Consider the following 20,367-nt stretch of genomic DNA (forward strand, 5'->3'; position numbering starts at 1 on the left):
CTTCAAAATATCTAACTAAAGAGAAATATAAACTCTGTCAGCAAAGGTTTGGTATAAATGACTTCTTTACATTCTCTTCACACATTGAACAATAATGGCAGTGACCTGGATTTGTTTTTGTCTGAAAAGTAAAATATATTCAGAAATCTTAGCAGTCATCTTAACAGTTGATTTTGTATTTTTAGAACTTGTGTTGTTCACACTTATGTAATACACAATTGAATCTAACTTAACAATTTAAAAAAGGCATGGTTCAATCATGCGACTAGAACAGTAGGAGGGACCTTGAGAGGTCAGTCGGTCCTAGCTTTGTGTTCATTCGGAACGGCACCTCAAGCCAGCCAAGTGGATAAATAGCTCTCCTATGTTCAGAGACTTCACAACCCTGTTTTTTCACAATCTGACTTCTAGATTAGTAATACTACTGCTGCAGTGTGATCCCATTTTCCTTTCTGAGCCTTAGGATGAGTTAAAATGATAACAAGTCACCACTTCATTACAAAAAGGCCATTTCCTTCTTGTGTCAGGGGAAGGCACCACCCTCTCCCCGAGGCCTGAGTCAGAAACCTGTGCATTACCCTCGACATGTCCTTCTGTGCCCATTCCAGTCAGTCGCCAAACTTTAGCAGTTTCACATCCTAAACATCTTTCAAATCTATCTACTTTCTTTATCCCCTACCACTCTTCTAGTCTAAGTTACTGGGATGGTTTAATTTTCTGTGTTCACTTAACCAGGCTGGAGTACTCAGTTATTTATTCAAATGCTTATCTAGGTGTTCAAGTGAAGGTACTGTTGTAGATGTGGCTAACAGTGGACATTAAGTAAAAGACATTACCTGGGACCACGTGGGTGAGCCTTTCCCAGTCAACTTGCTTTCCCAATCAGATGTTTTAAAGAACAAAACTGAGGTTTCCCAGAAGAAAAGAAATTCTGCTTCAAGACAGCAGCACCAACTTCTGCCTAAGTGTCCAGCCTGCCTGCCTGCCTGTGCCTTCCCTACACATTTTAGACTGTTCAGCCCCCAAATTGTGTGAGCCAATTTCTTAAAATGAGTATCTTTAGATTAGATAAATAGATAGGTAGGTAAGAGATGGGTAGGTAGGGAGACTATTGGTTCTTTTCCTCTGGAGAGCCCTACCCAATCTACCTGCTCTAATAACCATATTTTGTCGTGTATAATGCATACTTTTTGGCCCAAATTTCTGAGGGAAAAATAAAGACGTGCATTATACATGGGTAATACTAATTCTGTACCTATATAAATGTTTTTAATTTGTTTGTTTATGTTTATGCATTAAAAGTTTAACTTTAGGATGCAATAACAATATCCATATGACAAATAATACCCTGGAATATGATAATCAGTTTTGTTTCTAAATAGAAATAAGTAAATAATTGAATTAAAAAGTTAAAACAAGCCCTGGCTGGCATAGCTCAGTGGATTGAGTGCGTGCTGCGAACCAAAGTGTCACAGGTTCGATTCCCAGTCAGGGCACATGCCTGGGTTGCAGGCCATGACCCCCAGCAACCGCACACTGATGTTTCTCTCTCTCTCTTTCTCCTTCCCTTCCCTCTCTAAAAATAAATAAATAAAAACTTTAAAAAAAGTTAAAACAAAATATTTTTTTGAAAGTTCAGGCCAAAAACATGGGTTGGCATTATACGCAGCAAAATACAGTATCTCTTACCTGTTATCTAAACACGCCTTAGCTGGTATTCTGGTTATCTACTTCTGTATATAATAAAGTGCCACAAAACTTGATGGCTTAAAGCAATGATTTGATATTCTTCCACAGTTTCATGGGCCAACTGGGCTTAGCTGGGGAACTCTTAACTGGAGGCTCTCACACAATTGCAATCTAAAGGTGACTCGAGCTGGACTCATCTAAAAGCTTGCCTGGGCTGGATATCCAAGATGGCTTGCTCACCTAGCTGGCAGTGGATGTTGACTTCTGTAGTTCAGCTAGGGCTACCATCGAAAGGACCTTCAAGAAAGCCTCTGCATGTGACCTAAGCCTCACACATTGTGGTGGCTAGATTCTCTGAGGCTGCACTTAAAGAGTGAGTATTTCAAGAGATCCAGGCAGCAGCCCTGAGACTTTTTACAGCCTGGCTTTGGAAGCCTGAGAACACCACTTCTGTGCCATTCTCAGTCACAGTAGTCACTAAGGTCAGCCCAGGTTCAAGGGGAGGAGTTTAATGTTCACTTTTTGATGTGAGGAGTAACATTTGTTTTTTGTTTGTAAAAAAAATGTTTTTCAGTTACAGTTGGCATGCAATATTATATTAGTTTCAGGTGTACAGCATAGTGATTAGACATTTATATAACTCATGAAGTGATCACCGTGATAAGTCTGGTACCCATCTGACACCAGACATGATTATCACAATATCATTGACTATACTCCCTATGCTGTCTTTACATCCCCATGACTAGTTTGTAACTGCCAATTTGTACTTCTTAATCCCTTCCCCCTTTTTACCCATCTTTCTAAGCCCTCTCCCATCTGTCAACCATCAATTTGTTCTCTGTATCTGAGTTTGTTTCTGTTCTCATGAGGAGTAATGTGTGTGTCTAGGGAGAGAAGGGATTGATGGTGGCCATCTGTGGAGACTAGACTATCTGTGACACTCGGTCGCTGCCCTCTCGTTCCAACTGATCACACCACCTTTAATCACACCCCCCTAATCTGTGCTCTTCACTGAAGCCTGGGTGCACATCCTAAAATACATATCTCATTGTGTTGTTATGGCCCTAGTACTTAGAAAAGTAGTAAGAGTTTGGTTTGCTGAATAAATGTACATATGAATGAATTTATCCTGAACACTGTTCAATGTTACTAACCTTAATTTCTCACTCTACCCTCTTGGTGCTTGCTGTTCATGTCTGTTCTCCTTAGTGACAGACCTTAGTTTGAAAGTATTTCATCACAATTTGTAAAAGATCTCAGATGTAGACATTTTTCCATGAAGGTCAGGGAGTTCATCTACATGTTTTGTAGGAGGCTGCGGGGGCTGTGTTGGTGGCTTTGTTCCCTCTGTGTATCTCTGTTATGTGGTTGTTTATATATAATAAGGCAACATTTGTAGGGAGTGTAGGCAGTGATTAGGAGCACACAGGCATTTAGACTTGGGTTCAAATCTCAGTCATGTCATTTACCAGCTGTGTGACCTTGGGCAAGTAGCTTGGCTTTTCTGTTTCTCAGCTGCCACATCTGCAAAATGAAAATAAAAAGTAGTGATGATAATAGTGTTTTCCTCATAGGGCTCCAAGGAAGATTAAGTAAGTCACTATGTGAAGTGCTCAGAAGAGTGTCTGGGACATTGTTAGGGCCATGCACGTATTTGCTGTTATTGTTTATGCATTAGTATACTTGACTTCAAACTCATGTTTTGCTTTTTTGTTTCTCTCTGGGCCTATGTCCCATGGCTCTCTTTCTGTCCCCTTTCTGTCAAATAGCTGTCTCTGTAACCTGGGTTTCTGTGTGATCAGGGGAGTGTTTGCATTTCTCTCTGGATATTTCATGAGCCTCTACATCCTGGTGGTTTGTGTGTGACTATCCGTTGCCTTCTGTCTTTATCTCCTCTGCTTTTCTCAGGGTTGTGTCCTCTGGGTTTCACTTTTATGTGCCCATCTCTTTTCTTTTTCTTCTTTGTCTCATGCCATGTCCATCTGTTTCTGTTTTTTCTAGGTTTCTCTACAGGTATTTTGCTCTTTCTCTTTCACCTTTCCACTTCTCATCTGCAGTTACCCATAATATACAAACTAATAGTTGAAACATATTGTCCAAAAAGTTTCTATTCCTTCCAAAGTTTTAGAAGCTTATGAATACAATAGATTCTAATTTTTTTGGCTTACTACAACTTTGTGTTGATTTTCTTCCCTTGCAGTTTAGTGATCCTTCATACAAAAAAAGATCCCTCTGGGTTGTTGACCTTTCCTTCTCAAACACAGTTAACAAACCATTAACCACCTTTACTGCATTCCTCTGAAGCTTTTTTCTATTTTCTTCTTCTCTAAATCGTGCTGCCCCAGGTACAGGATGAGAGCAGGGACAGGGTCCCTTATTCCTTGCCACAGTCCAGGGTCTCACACAGTGCCTAGAACACAGAATGCTCTTGGTGAATACTGGTGAAATCAATGAATTCTACTGGGGAATGCTGAAGGTTAGCGGCAGATGGAGATGAGCTTGCATCTTAGAGCCATTGTCTTATCTCTTGGCAACTTTTATTTAGACCTTATTCTTGTTCTTTAACTTCCTACTAAATAGATTTCAAACCTACCCCTCCCCACTCTGCCCCTGCCCTTTTCTCTCTAAAATCACTTAACTAGTACAGGCCCTTTTAACCTTAAATCAGGTACACTCTATTACAGATGCTTGGTCACCAACAGTCGTCCTTTTTCTCTCTGGTCTCCTTTGGCTACCATCCACTCTCTGCTATCTGAGAGATCATTCCCAAACACAGGTGTATTCGTGCATTAAATAAATATTTATCCCATGCCTCCTATGTGCAGGGCACTGTACTATCACCTTCATAAAATCTTCTCCTTTCCCCCAAGTGAGTTGAAGTGTCCTTCCCTTGTGCTCTTATCATAATCTCTTCATACCTTAAAACAATATATTAAATGACATTGAAAAACTATTTACATTTTGTGTCTATCCTAATGTTGGTAAGCTCCCAGAGGGCAGGACTCATCCACATTTTACTCATATTTGTATCTATTAATCTGTAATCCTCATGACCTTGACCTATGGTCATTACTCAATGGGTACTCAGTAGATATGTGCTGAATTGTTCTGTGCATCAGTCTAGTGCTGAACCTTGAGCCTTACAGAAGTTAAATCTAACTCCTTCTAAGTTTGTATAGTATTCAAAGATAGCTATTGAATCTCCCTAAATCTGTTCTTTTCAGGTCTGGGCTTTATCCGTTCTTCACCTGTCATGGGTTTCAGTTCCACCAATGTAGATGTTCCCTCCTGACAGACTCCGGTTTCCTGACACACTTTTGGAAGCAAAGTTTCCACAACAGGCTCAAGCTCACCGAGTATAGTTTGAGTAACACAGAGAAGAATGTCTCTCTCCCCACTTCTTCTAACCACTATTCTTTTATTTATATTGTTTCAGGTCATATTTGAATTTTAATAAGCCAGTGCACACAGCTGAGTTTTATCAAGTGAATTAAAGCCTATAAATCTTGCTCGATTTTTCCCTGCCCCATGCCCCCACACTGCAGGGCTGCCCACACAGGCCCACCTGCGAGCACACATGCTCAGCCAGAGTCTAGCAGTCCCTGGGGCATGATCACTGTGCATGGAGTCTGCCTGGGGTTCTCCTATTGAATACATGGTGTGAAAAGCAACATCTACATGATATAAAAGGCACTTTGAGCCCATAGTACTCTTACTTTTATTTTTAAATGTGTTTCCAATTATGAACTTGAGGATTCTAGAAAAACCTGTTGGGCAGTAAGATAGGGTGGTTCAAACAATCATATTGTCAGGAACATTGCCCACCGTGGTGCTTTCTAGGGCATTGACTGAGAGTGGGCTTCAGAGTAAGGGTTTGAATCTTAGGTTGAATCTTGGCTTTACCACTTACTATCTTACAATTTGTAGGGGAGGAAAAATAATTTGGCTCTACCCTTCTGGGTTCTTCACTGGGAGCCCTGTAATAAAAGACAGAGTAATAAGAGAAAAACAGAAGTTTATTGACACACAGGTCTCATGTATACGTGCAAGATGAGGAACTCCCTGAGGCGGCTTAGAACTCAGGTGCCAATACCATCCTAATAGTGAAAGGGCGGTGGGGGATAGTAGGGTTTTTTTTTAGGAGACAGTAAATGATATTTAGGAAAGATGAGGGTCCTTAGAGGAATAGATGGGAGGTATGATAGTGTGTGATAAAGTCTGCTGGGTGTGGTGTTCACTTCTGGTCTCCTCTCCTGTGATCAGAGCCCATCTTCCTGTCGATGAGGCTGTTCAGCAGGGGATTTATGACAACTGAATTCCTCTGGCAGACAGGGTGAGTTCAGAGAAAAGCTCTTTCTAGCATTTGCTCTTTTCTTCTTGCCTAGGCTCAAAGTAATTAGTAATACCAAGTGGCATATTTGGGGGTGGGTAGCCTGTCCTGCTAACCTTAAAATTCATTCTTATAAACCTTTCTATTTCCTCCCTTACTAGATCATAAACACCATAAAGGCAGAGACTGTATTTTATTCACCAGTGTATAAACAGCACATCTCACAGTACTTAATACCTACCTAGGTGCTAAATAAATATGAATGAATGAATGAATGACATGATATGATATGTATGAGATCTACTTACCTTTTATAGGCCTGAGTTGTTCTCAACCATAAACTGAGTCTCAACTGTACCTATTTTGTAGGGTTATTTCAGGGCTTAAGTGAAATAATATATGTGAAATATTCATCGCATAGGGACAACACACTAAATATTTGATATTGGTATTGGTGAATCAATGAATTATATAATATAGGAGAGAAGAAAGGCAAGACAGGGAGTATTGACAGGAGAGAGGTAGTCAGAGGTAGTTGGTGTATTGCTTGGCCTAGGCATTGTGGTTTTGCTAAAGAAAAAGCAATTTGACTATTTTAGAAATGTTTAGGGTGGTAAATAAATCCCTTGAATTTCTGAAGGTGCTTATATTTTAAAACTCTTTTTCTTAGGAACCTTATTATAATCTTAGAGGATGGGTCCCCCCCTGAAAGGTAGGTCTTTAATACTTAGAAAGTGTCTGTAACCTCTGCCTCACCCTAAATGCCCCACAGCTCATTAGAGAGTCTCTGAGAGTTTGATGAACAGAAGGGATGTCTGTGAGCTCTGGGCTGGGCAGTTAGGTTATTAATATTCAGAGGGGCCTATAGTGTGTGCACACTGCAAGCCTTGCGCAGTTATTAATATTTCATGGAACTCCAGGAAGCATCCCATTTAGAACTAAGGAAGGATTTTGGCCTGAGCCTTGAAATGAATCAAGAAAACAAAACAAAAAATAAAAACAAAGGAAATAGCTCCTACAGGGTAAAAGAAAAAGGAATTTTCACAATTTTAACAAAAATCCCTTTATCAAAAGTAGACTTATTAGACCAACTGTGATGCAAAGATGACTTTGCACATTTTCAGATTTCATCTTTATAGATCAAGGCTAAATGTATTAAGTCATATTCTCCCAGGGCCAACCTACTCTTTGAGAGTTAAGCACTTTTGAAAGTATGTGAACTCTTCAATTCTGGAATTCAATGCAAGCAGAGGATTCCTGTTTTTTTTTTCCTGCGGTAGAAGGGAACCTTTTGAATCTGGATGGAGTTGCTGAAGTTATGACACAAGGGGGTTAGGTCATCACTAATCCAGGGAACTCTTTTCCATTTAATATGGAACATGTTGGCCTGACCACTTGATACCCTTGACCCCATGGGGAATCCTGTATCTCCTCCATGCAGAACAAGAGCCTTGAGTGTCTCAGCTGTATGTAGGGTTTGAAGCATTTACATGTAATATGTTTTTTGCAGCCATTGAGTTGTGTCTGGGCAAGTTGTCAGCAAGGTGCTGTCTGCATCATTTTGCGAACCACTGTTGTTGGGGTGCCATTATGGAAAACATCCTACAAGGAAGAAGCTCAAGTAAGGGCATTTTGCCCTCCACCCCAACTATAACATACTCTAGTTTAAACTACGGAGAATTAAATTACCTCAAAAGACGTAAGTTTGAGTCATTTACAACCTGTGTGCCTTGGTCATGTCACTTCACCCCTCTCGACACCAGTTTTCTCATCTCTAAAATAGGATTAATAATATTTTCTATCTCTCTGGTGGTTGTGGGAATCAGATGAGGTAACAGGTGTGAAAATGTTCTGGAAAGTGCACAGGGCTTCACAAGCATAAGCTTTGTGTGTGTTGACCTGGTTGGGCATTTACTATTGTGGAATGTAAAACTACACATTATAGACAATTTAGGGGTTGCGGTCACATCATGGCTTCCAGTGTATTCAATTTAGCTGCTATTGCATAGTACCATAGACGGGATGGCTAATAAACAATGGAAATTTATTTCTCACAGTTCTGGAGGCTGGAAGTGTGAGATCAGGGTGGCAGCATGGTTGGGTGCTGGTGAGCACCTTCTCCCTGGTTACAGATGGCAGCCTTCTCATTGTGTCTTCAATGCAGGGAGCAGAGAGAGGAAGCAAGCTCTCTCTTGACTGTTATAAGGACACTAATCCCACGCATGAGGACTCTGTCTCATGACCTGATCTAACTCTGATCACCTCCCAAAGGCCCCATCACCAAATATCATCACAGAGGACATAGATTGTCCACATATGAATTTGGGGAGGACACAAATATTTAGTCCATGACATTCTGCCCTTTACCCCCAAAATTCATTTCCTTCTCAAACAAAAAGTACATTTATTCCATCTCAACAATCCCAAAAGTCTTTTAAATTTGTTCCAGCATCAAGTCCAAAGCCTGAAGTCCAGTCTCATCTAAATATCCTCTAAATTAGGTGTGGGTGAGACTTCAGGTACCATTTATCCTGAGGCAAAGTCCTCTCCAGCTGTCCACCCATGAAAGCAAACAATTTATGTACTTCCAAAATACAATGGTGTTTTTTGTATAGACAGGCATAGGACAGATGTTCCTATACCTAAAGGGAGAAATAGGAAAGAAGGAACAGGTGACAGGTCCCAAGCAAGTCTAAAACACAGTAAAGCAAACTCTGTGATATCTTAACACTCAAGATAATCTTCTTTGGCTCTGAGCTCTGCCCTCCAGGCCCTCTGTGGCGTGGGTCCGGCCCCTACAGCTTGCTGGGCATTCCCATCACCATGGTTTTTGGTGGGCCTGCCCTCATGGCTTTGGGCAGAGGCCAACTAGCCTGTTGGAAGTAGGTCTTCCCTTTTGTAACTGAGGAGGCGGCTTTGTTGATCTCTAAGTCACCTTTGTGGCCATTCTGCCCTAGTCTTGCAGAAAAATACACGTTTGTTGTCAAATAGCTCTGTGATCCCACCCTTACAAAATTGAAGAAGTCAAACAGCTTTCCTTCATTTCTTCTCATCTAATTCTTCTTCAGTTCAAATTGGCATTTTTTTCTGCAGCTGTGGCTAATTAAATCTGTGGTTCACACCCACCTCAATCTCCTTACCAAATGTAAACTTGGCCACACTTTTAGTGTTCTTCCACAGCATGCTTTCTCATTTTTGCCATATGGATAATCGTCTCATTTCCAAATCTTTAAATTCTGCTTCCCCTTTTATTAATAGGTCTGCCTTCAAGTCATTTCTCTCTTCTTTCATTTTACTGTAAGCAGTCAGGAGGAACGAAGACTCTTCTTCAACATTTTGCTTAGAAACCTCCTCAATTAAGTATCCAATTAATTTCATTGTTCACAAGTTCCACCTTCTACAAAACACGAGCTTGGTAATACCATTCAGTCAAGTTCTTTACCACTTTATAAGAATAATCGCCTTTTCTCTATGGTTCAATAACGTGTTCCTCATTTTGGGGTGAGACCTCACCAGAATGGCCTTCACCATCCATATATCTGCCAGTGTTCCTTCTGCTCAGGATCACTTAGGTTTTCTCGAAGCAGATGGAAGTCTTGTCTACAGCTCTCCTCTTTTCTTTCTGAGATATCACCAGATTTGCCTTTAAAGTTTTTTCATGATTATATAGATCTTTTCTAGCATGCACATAAAACTCTTCCAATCTCCACTTATTACCCAGTTCAAAAGCCACTTCCACATTTTTAGTTATTTGTTATAACAGCATCCAAACTTCTCTGTACCAATATTTTTCAGCCAGGGTTTTGTGGGGAGGCAGAACCACTTGGGCATGTATAGATACACAGAAAGAGATTTATTATCAGGGGTTGGTGCATGTAATTATGGAGACTAAGTCCTATTATCTACCACCTGCAAGCTGGAGACCCAGGAAAGGTGATGGTGTAAGCCCCAGTCTGAGTCTGAAGGCCTGAGAACAAGGAGCATGAATGACTGAGGACAGAAGATGGATGTCCTAGCTCCATCAAAGGGCAGGTTTGCCCTCCTCTGCACCTTGTTCTATTCAGGCCCTCAATGGATTGGATGATGCCCACCCACATTGGTGGGGGGGGAATCTTTACCCAGTCAACTGATTCAAATGCTAATCTCTTCTAGAAACACACTCACAGACACACCCAGAAATATTGTCTTATCAGCTATCTGGGCATCAACTTGGCCCAGTCAAGTTGACATAAAATTATCGCATCCAAATAATAGTATGTCCATTTCTTAATGTCTCATCTTTTCACACAAGAGTGGGGAAATTGCTAGGCCCATTATTGTGAACATATCTAGTCACCAAAGATCAGAATTGACTTTTGAGGGAAATGGAATAATAGATAACATTCCATTTTGTTTTGTTTGTTATGGAGCAGCTGAGCTTTATACCAACACTGGTTCTTAATGGGGTCTCCACCACATGGAGGAACTGGGAAGTGACAAACAACATACATTTATAATGCTGCCACTGAATATAAAGGCTTAAAAAGTCCCATTAGTTAGTGAAACAATGCAGGCTTCAGAAATAACATTTTGGATAATTATTCTACGATTTTTTTCTGGGAAGTTATTATGAAAAACTTTGATTTTGATAGTGATTTCTTTAAAAGAGCAAGGGAGATGGCTAACACAAGCTCGGGCACATCCATGCAATGGAACACTACTCCAGCAATACAAAGGAACAAACACTGATACAACAGCATGAATTGCAAAACCATTTATGCTGAGGGAAAAAGTCTTTCTCAAAAGCATGCACATTATATGATTCTATTTATATAGATTCTAGAACAGACAAAACTAAACTTTGGTAAAAAAATAATCACAAATGTGGTTGCCTCAAAATGAGGGAGCGCTGAAAAATAGACTGGGAAGGGGCATGAGGGCATTGTCTGGAGCTAGTAATTTTCTGTCTCGATGCACGAGGTTGGGTAACAGGGACATGTGCATCTCAGAACCCATTGAATGCACTCATTTTATTAAATGTAAAGTTTACTCCAAAATATAAACAAAATAATGATATACATGCTGAAGTGTTTAGGAGTAAAGTGTACTGATACCTGCGATCTACTCTGGATTGTAATCACTACAACAATGAATTGATGGATAAATAACAATAAGACAAATAGAGGAAAGAGTTCATTGTAGAGGGTAGCTGGTGGTTGGTTATTCAAGTGCACATTGTCCAATTCTTTCAACTTTCCTTTAGATTTGAAAATTTTATAATACAATGTTAAAAATATAATTTCAGAACAAAACCTATTAATATTAAAAACTGCAAAGGGTACTGTGGTTAGTGTTTTTTGGTGATATAATATTCTTTTAAGCATTGACTATCCTTAGAGAAATTAAATTACTTGTCAAAACTAAATGAGAATTCATTCCATTACCTTTTCTCAGAATGCTGTCTAAAAGAGACTTTTAAAATTATAAACACATAGAATTTCTTTTTTTTTTCCAGTCACAGTTTATATTCAATGTTTTTCTGTATTAGTTTCAGGTGTACAGCAGAGTGGTTAGAAAATCATCTGCCTTACAAAGTGAACCCCCCAATATTTCAAGCACCCACCTGGCACCATACATAGTCATCACAGTGTGACTGACTGTGTTCCCTGTGCTATACTTTACCACCTGCTGGCTGTTGTGTGACTGCCGGTTTGTACTTCATCCCTTCACCTTTTTCACCCAGTCCCCTGGACCCCCTTCCTTCTGGCAACCATAAAAACGTCCTCTGTGTCTTTAAGCCTGTGTTAATTTTGTTTGTTCATTTGTTTTGTTCTTGAGATTCCACATATAAGTAAAATCATAAAACACATAAGAATTTCAGAACTTCCAATATGTCACATGAGTGCTTATGAAATTAAATTTATAAATAAAAACTACTAAGTATCATGTTTTGACTGTAAATCATTTCATTTTCAGTTTTTTTCTGTTGCTAATTTCTACATTCTGAAATACAAAGAGGGATAATAAGCAGGTGATAGGATTCAGTTAAGAACAATGTTCTATTTTAATAAGTTCACAGATAAGAAGTATTGTTGAAAATCTTGATTTTAAGGTACAAATAATACCACAGTACTGATGTGTTTTTACCCCAAGAATTGTGGAATTCAGGAGGCCTAGCTTATAATTCAAAATGACTGTGATTAGATTCAAGCATTGTATTTTTGCAAAGGGACAAAATTCAGTAGGAACACGTACAGAAATGTACCCCTCAGACCACAAAGCCATAAAGACGTGAATGAATCTCGGGGTCAGCCCTAACACAGTCAGTGCAGGTCACTACATAGTCACTGTTCCTTGTGCTGTTGTTGGATCTAGAGTTCATATTTCAATAATATGGAGAAATATGTAAAGTTTTAAAGAGAAACAAGGTGATTAAAATTATAAAAAAACAGCTCCTCTGAGGAAAAGCTGAGGGAAGAGGAAATTCTCAAAAACTCTTCAAGATTGAAAAGGTCCAAGTTTTGCTCACTTGCCATTTTTTATTGCGTGCAGTGTTTTCCTAAGGAGATTCTGAAAACTGACACAGGAAATGGATTTAAGTTAAGTACTAGTTCGGTTGTACAAATGGAAGAATCTCTTAACTTCAAGGTTGATTAAAATCTGGAAAAATTATCTCTATTTTTACACTACTACAACAGGCAAACTATTAAATATATTTTGGAAAATCCCCCATACAGAGAGAGAGAATACTCATGGGTAAATACATAGAATTATTCTAAGTCTTCTTATTTTACAGGGAATGTTTTCAGTCATTTTTTTCTTAATCTATATCATCTACATCTACATCTTCCCTTGTTAGTATATTAGTATTTATTACACATTTTTAAATGGCTAATAGTGTTAAAACTGCACATGAATATAGTTAATTAATCAATACATGCTAGATACATATTTAGAATTCAAAAAAATAAATTATGTTATAAAACACACATATCACATAAGTAAATACAGATAAATATGCAATACCAAACAAAACTTTTTACACCAGTTTTGTAAAATCTATGTTTATACACAAACTTTTCCACCATATCAAAGCTATTTTTGTAGAATAAATTTCTAGATATGAAATCATATTGCAAAAATATATTACTGAAATTTTGATAAAATTTGCAAAATTGACCTCCAGAAATACTGAGAGTTAACAATGCCATTTTTTCACCATGTGAACGTTGTTTATTTTTTTAAATTTTATTATAGTTTTTCCTGTTAGCATTTAGTCCTCATAACCTCCCCCCTGCAATTACCACACAGTTGTACATGTCCATGAATCTGAATCCTTTTTCCTTTTTTGCTCAATCCCTCCATCACCTGCCCCCACCCAACCCTTAGCTGTCATCCTGCTCTCTATAAGTCTGTCTCTATTTTGCTTGTTAGTTCAGTTTGTTTATTAGACCACATATGGTAATTGTGTTTCTCTGACTGGATTATTTCACTTAGCATAATGTTCTTCAGAACCATTCATATAGTTTCAAAGGGTAAATTTTTCTTTTTTACAGCTGAGTAGTATTCCATTGTGTAAATGTGCCATTGTTATTTTATCCACTCACCTACTGATAAACACTTGGGCTGCTTTCATTGTGAATAACACTGTAATGAACATAGGGGTATTTATGCTTTGTTGAATTACTGTGTTGGGTTCCTTTGGGTATATTCCCAGAAGTGGAATTGCTGGGTCCAAAGGAAGATCCATTTTTAATATTTTTAGGTATCCCCATACAGCTTTCCATACTGGCTGCACCAATCTGCATTCCCACCAACAGTGTAAAATAGTTCTTTTTTCTCCACATCCTCACCAGCACTTGCTGTTTGTTGATTTATTGATGATAGCCATTCTGACAGATGTGAAGTGATAACTCATTGTGGTTTTAATTTGCATTTCTCTGATGATTAGTGACATTGAGCATATTTTCATATGTCTATTGGCCATCTGCATGTCCTCTTTGGACAAGTGTCTATTCAGGTCCTTTGACCATTTTTCAATTGTATTGTTTTTATGGTGATGAGTTTTGTAAGTTCTTTATAATTTTGGATATTAACACCATTTTGTGGGTTATCTTTTTACCTTGTTGATGTTTTCCTTTGTTGTGCAAAAACTTTTTAGTTTGATGTAGTTCAATCTGTTTATTTTTTCTTTTGTTTCCCTTACCTGGGAAGATATATCCAATAAAATATTGTTATGGACAATGTCCAAGATTTTGCTGCCTATGTTCTATGATTTTTATGGTTTGGGGTCTAATGTTTAAATCTTTAACCTATTTTGAATTTATTCTTGTGTGTAGTGTAAGAAGGTGATCTAATTTCATTTTCCTGCATGCATCTGTCCAATTTTCCCAATACCATTTATTGAATAAATTATCTCTAATCCATTGTATGTGCTCATTTCCTCTGTGGGATATTAAATGACTATAAAGGTGTGGGTTTATTTCTGGCATCTCTATTCTGTTCCGTGGATCTATGTGTCTGTTTTTATACAAGCACCATGCTCTTTTGATTACTATGGCGTAATAGTATAATTTGATATTAGGTAGCATGATTCCTCCAATTTTGTTCTCCTTTCTCAGAATCACTGTGCTATGCCGGGGCTTTTGTAGTTCCATATAAATTTTTGAAATGTTTATTCTAGTTCTGTGAAATATGTCATTGGAATTTTTATAGGAATTGCACTGAATCTATGGATTACTTTGGGTACTATGGACATTTTAGTGATGTTAATTCTTCCTATCCATGAACACGGTATGTGCTTCCACTTATTTGTATCTTCTTCAGTTTTTTTCTTCAGCATCTTGTAATTTCCAAGTACAGGTCTTTCACATCCTTGAGTAGGTTTATTCCTAGGTATTTTATCCTTTTGGAAGTAATTGTGAATGTGATTGTTTTTTTAATTTCACTTTCTGTTAGTTTGTTATTAGCATATAAAAATGCAACTGATTTCTGGATGTTAATTTCTTATCCTGCTATTTTGCTGAACCTTGCATTCCCAGAATAAATCCCACTTGTTTATGGTGCATGATCTTTTTGATGCATTGCCGCATTCAGTTTACTAATATTTTATTAAGGATTTTAGCATCTATGCTCATCAGGGATATTGGCCTATAATTTTCTTTCTTTGTAGCATCTTTATCTGGTTTTGGAATTAGGACAATACTGGCCTTGTAAGTTGTGGTAGTTTTGTCAGTTGTGGTAATTTGTCAGTTGTGGTAGTTTCTTGGTGGAATCTTTGGGGTTCTCTATGTACAGTACCATGTCATTTGCAAATAAAGACAAATAAAGACAGTTTTACTTCTTCCTTTCCAATTTGGATGCTTTGTATTTCTTCTTCTTGTCTGATCACTGTGTCTAGGACTTCCAGTACTGTGTTGAATAAGAGAGGTGAAAGCAGACATCCCTGTCTTGTTCCTGATCTTAAAGGGAATGCTTGTAGTTTTTGCCCATTGAGTAGGATGCTGGTAGTGGGTTTGTCATATATGGCCTTTATTATGTTTAGGTATGTTCCCTCTAATTCCACTTTGCTGAGAGTTTTTATCATAATTCAGTACTGGATTTTTTCGCATGCTTTTTCTACATCTATTGATATGATCATGTGGTTTTTATCCTTCATTTTGTTTATGTGATGAATCTCATTTATTGATTTGCAAATGTTGTACCAACCTTGCATTCCCAGAATAAATCCCACTTGTTTATGGTGCATGATCTTTTTGATGCATTGCCGCATTCAGTTTACTAATATTTTATTAAGGATTTTAGCATCTATGCTCATCAGGGATATTGGCCTATAATTTTCTTTCTTTGTAGCATCTTTATCTGGTTTTGGAATTAGGACAATACTGGCCTTGTAAAATGAGCTTGGGAGCCTTCTCTTCTCTTGAGTTTTATGAAAGAGTTTGAGAAGGAAAGATGTTAATTCTCAGAATGTTTGGCAAAATTCACCTGTGAAGCCATCCAGTTGAGGGATCTTGTTTGTTGGGCCTTTTTGGTTACTGCTTCAATTTCATTAGGTGTAATCTGTCTATTCAGATTCTCTGATTCTCCCTGATTTAGTTTTGAAGGGTTGTTGGGATTTATCTGTTTCATCCAGGTTATCCAGTTTGTTCGTATATAGTTATTCATAATATTTTCTTATAATCCTTTGTGTTTCTTTGGTGTCAGTTGTCATTTCTCTTCTTTCATTTCTGATTTTTATTTATTTGGCTCCTCTCTCTTTTTTTCTTGATGAATCCGGTTAAAGGTTTGTGAATCTTGTTCAACTTTTCAAAGATCCAGCTCTTGGGTTCATTGACTTTTGCATCTTCTTTTATGCTCTTTCATTTATTTCTGTTCTGATCTTTATTATTTCCTTCCTTCTACTCACTTGCGCTTTGTTTGCTATTTTTTTTCAGTTCTTTTGAATGTAAAGTTAGGTTGTTTATTTGAGCTTTTTCTTATTTTTGTGAGATAGGCCTGTAATGCTATGAATTTTCACTTAAGATTGCTTTCCCTGTGCCCAGCAGATTTTGGATAGTTGTGTTCTCATTTTCATTTGTTTCAGGTATCTTTTGATATCTTCCTTGATCTTGTTGTTGGCACGTTCATTGTTTAATAACATGTTATTTAGCTTTCATGTCTCCCTGTGTTTTTCCGTGTTCTTCTTGTGATTGATTTCTAGTTTCATGGTATTGTGGTCAGAGAAGGTGTGTGATATTATTTTAGTCTTCTTACATGTATTGAGATTTGTTTTGTGTCCTAATGTGTGGTCTATCCTAGAAAATGTACTATGTACTTGAAAGTATATTCTGCTGCTTTGGGCTGAAGTGCTCTGAAGATATCAACTGAACCCCTTTGATCTACTGTGTCCTTTAAAGCCACTGCCTTGTTGATTTTCTGTCCGGAAGGTCTATCCATCAAAGTCAGTGGGGTGTTAAAATCCACAACTATGACTATATTTCTGTTGTTGTCTCCCTTTATGCTCATCAAAATTTGCTTTACATATTTAGGTGCTCGTATGTTGGGTGTTGGGTATGTTAATATTTATTATCATCTTATTGGATTTTTCCATTTATCATTATGTAGTGTCCTTTGTCTATTAGTATAGCTTTGGTTTTAAAGTCTAGTCTGTCAGATATAAGTATCACTACCCCCATTTTTTTTTTCTTTCTGCTTGCACGAAACATCTCTTTCTGTCCCCGTGGAGAATTCTCTTGTTTCATTTGGGGTCTGTTTCTTTGTCTTCCCTTTTTGGCTACTTCTTTGTTTTGTTTCTATGTATTAAGTAGATCTGCAAAGTGTCTGGTACAGGCCTATGTCAAACATTGTGACTGGCCCTGGGCAACCTGTTTGGAACTACCAGTGATCCACTTGTGTGGCTCTCTCTGCTGGGCCTGTTTGTGTGCAGAAAGAACCAGGCTGCACGCCAAGGTGGCATTTACCAGCACAGTGCCTAGGGCAAGGTCAGCTAAAAAATCTCACAGCTCCCAGAGATCCACCTAAGTTGTTAAACCTAATCAATGATATAGTTTCAAGCGGTACTCAGCTCCACAGGGTGGAGAAGAGTAATTCCTGAAGGTGGGGCTCTTGCTTCCCCTCAGGCTCATGCCTCTTGGAGGGTAGTGCTCTGCCTGAGAAAGATGGCCTCTGCAGAATGGGGGATGACTCAGCACAAGGACCCTGATGGCTGTTCCTTCAGTTCTCTCCCCAGAACCACAAGCCCCAGACTCTCCTCATGCATCTCTAGTCCACTCTGCCCTCCCTCTTTCAGGGCCCAGGTAACTGACCGCAAACAAAATATTGTGCATTGGTCCTTTAACACGCTTCCTCAGTCTCCAGCCATTTCTCCCTGGTAGACAGAAGCCCTGATGTTTTCCACAGCTGTATATTATCTAGGTTCCTTTCCAGGCTTTGGTGCTATAGGCTGGGGAGCCTAGTTTGCAGTTTAGACCCCACACTTCTCAGGCCACTGAACTATCCCTCTGGAACTTCAGCTACCACCCGTGGGAGCCCAGTCAGTCCTCTCACACCTCCTCCACACTCCCTACCAGTCACATTGGTGAAGTGGTTTCTTCTGTCTGTCTGTGGTTATAAGGCTTCTCTCCAGCTAGTGTTCAGTTGGTTATTCAGGATGATTTCTCTATAATTTAGTTGGAATTCCAGATTGGTCCTGAGAGGATGTTAGTATAGCTTCCACTTACTCCTCTGCCATCTTGGGTCTGGCATAATTATCAAGAGATGCTATTGGATCTCTACATCCCTGTAGAATTACGTAAACATAATATAAAACACCTGTGGTTCTACCTTCACCTGCCAGAGGGTAGGGGCAAAGTCAGCTGAGCCCTGCAGGGCCTTACTTCAGTCCTCATTCTAATGATAATGTTTCACTCCACAGTAATAATTTTTAAATATAGCTCAGTACTAAGTTACATTTTTTCTGAGCTTTATGTAAGAAATGACAACTTTAAATTTGCTTCACTTAAAAATTCCCTTTAGTAATGTACATCAAAGTGACTGCATTGCATTGTATGCTTGAAATTTGCTAAGAGGGTAGATCTTAAGTGTTCACAAAAAAATAAAGAGAAAAAAATAACTATGTGAGGTGATGGATATATTAGTTAGCTTGACTATTGTGATTATTTCACAGTGCATGCACATATCAAAATATAAAGTTATATGCTTTAAATACAATTTGTATTTGTGAATTATGCTTCTAGAGGTCAAAAAAAATCCCTGTAAAGATTCTTTTCATTGAATTTGTCTCATAATAAATTATTGCATATTGCTTTGGTGACTATTTGTAACACTGTGTTTATTTCTGTACTTTATAGTTGCTATAAAATAATTATAATACGTCCTGTCATTTTTCTCTTTTAAAAAGTTATAACATTATCATCAAGAGGAAGTTTTTATATTTAAACCATTATGTTAATGAGTATTTTCTATTGATGAGAGGGTCCCTACCTATGTATGAGCCTGTTTGACATTCTTTGCTATTTTATCCTATCCAGGCCCTGTTTCCCCATCCAGGGGCAGTTAGAATGAAATGAGATAAAAATGTCATCTTTGTGAATGATTTCTCTTCCTTCTGAAAGTCATATGGAAAAATCCTTTTTTGCATTCCCATGTATTCTCCTTTTGTTTGTTTGTTTCTTAATCTTATTTCACGGCTCACTTTTCTTTTCTTCTTCTTCTCTCTCTCTCTTTTTTTTTTTTTTTTGGTAGAGCAAAACTTGCTTCCTGTTGCGATGCTGTCCAAAACTTCATTGTTTCTCAAAATAACACTCCAATTGGAACTAACATGAGTTATGAGGTGGAAAGTAAAAATGAAATCCTAATTAGAAAGACCATTTTTAATATGTTTCCAGTGGTGAGTAAAGATTTATTGTGGTTTATTTGTGTCATCTTTCCAGGTGAATTTTCTCTCACTTCAAGTTATAACTTATAATAATGGCAGAGTTAATGAATTAAAATACCATTCTCTGTTGTATAAGATGTATTGCAGTCCATTTTAAAAAGGTAATTTTGAATGCATGGTGGCTCTGCAGGGGATGGTATTTATATCTTAACTGATAAGCTCTCCTACTTCTTGAGTCTCCATGACTCATCCTTGAATGAGATGAGGTTCTTGGGCTTCCTGCACAGTAATTACTGGGGCTTGGGAGGATGACCATTTTTTACCTGGAATAAGATTGTTCCAATTACCAGTTTGGCTAATTGAGTCAATTCCTTCACAAAGAACTGTAGGTTTATGTGATTAATCTTTGGGAAGTAAATATATAAGAAATTTTGGTCAATAGACATAACCCCCATCCTGGGACACTTCCTAGTACCTATATGCACTCATCTCATATTTGTTAAATAAACTAGTGAGTAATGATTCAGTATTGTTACAAGAAGAAACATGTCCCTTAATAGAAATCCAAAGTCAGGGGAAATTTTTGTCATGCAGAACATTTTGTTGCTTAGAAACATACACTTTCACAAATCTTTTGTAATTGATTTGAATAAATGCAATTAGACCAAGTCGATATGGTCAAAATGGGATCACTTTCTATACATAATTTACCAACTGTAGACTATTAGATTCTTACAATTAATTTTTGTGAACTTTTGACTTCTTGCAACTAATTTATTTTTAGTCATGTAAGTTGCTCCAATTTTTAAAGAACATTACAACTCAAAGGAAGAATAATTTTCTGGGAAGGAATGAAAAACAGAGAACAATAGAAGAAAATATTACACATTTTCTGAAAGAAAAGGAGGGCAAAAAATAACTCACACATAGCATTCTAAAACACCCTCATGATGCATTGAAATGCCAGTAATAGGAAAGATAACTAAAA

At 37.9% G+C, this 20,367-nt stretch overlaps 1 protein-coding gene across 1 annotated transcript in view; it reads left to right on the forward strand.

Moving 5' to 3' along the window:
- The window catches only part of ST8SIA6 (ST8 alpha-N-acetyl-neuraminide alpha-2,8-sialyltransferase 6), a 132,488-nt gene that overhangs the window by 103,590 nt on the left and 8,531 nt on the right, over positions 1-20,367 (forward strand). The window contains 1 exon segment of the mRNA XM_045858027.1: positions 19,247-19,391. Coding sequence (XP_045713983.1) covers positions 19,247-19,391 — 145 coding nt within the window.

Source organism: Phyllostomus hastatus, unplaced genomic scaffold (assembly GCF_019186645.2).
Source record: "Phyllostomus hastatus isolate PE091 unplaced genomic scaffold, TTU_PhHast_1.1 phas_scaffold_1674, whole genome shotgun sequence".
Taxonomy (NCBI): domain Eukaryota; kingdom Metazoa; phylum Chordata; class Mammalia; order Chiroptera; family Phyllostomidae; genus Phyllostomus; species Phyllostomus hastatus.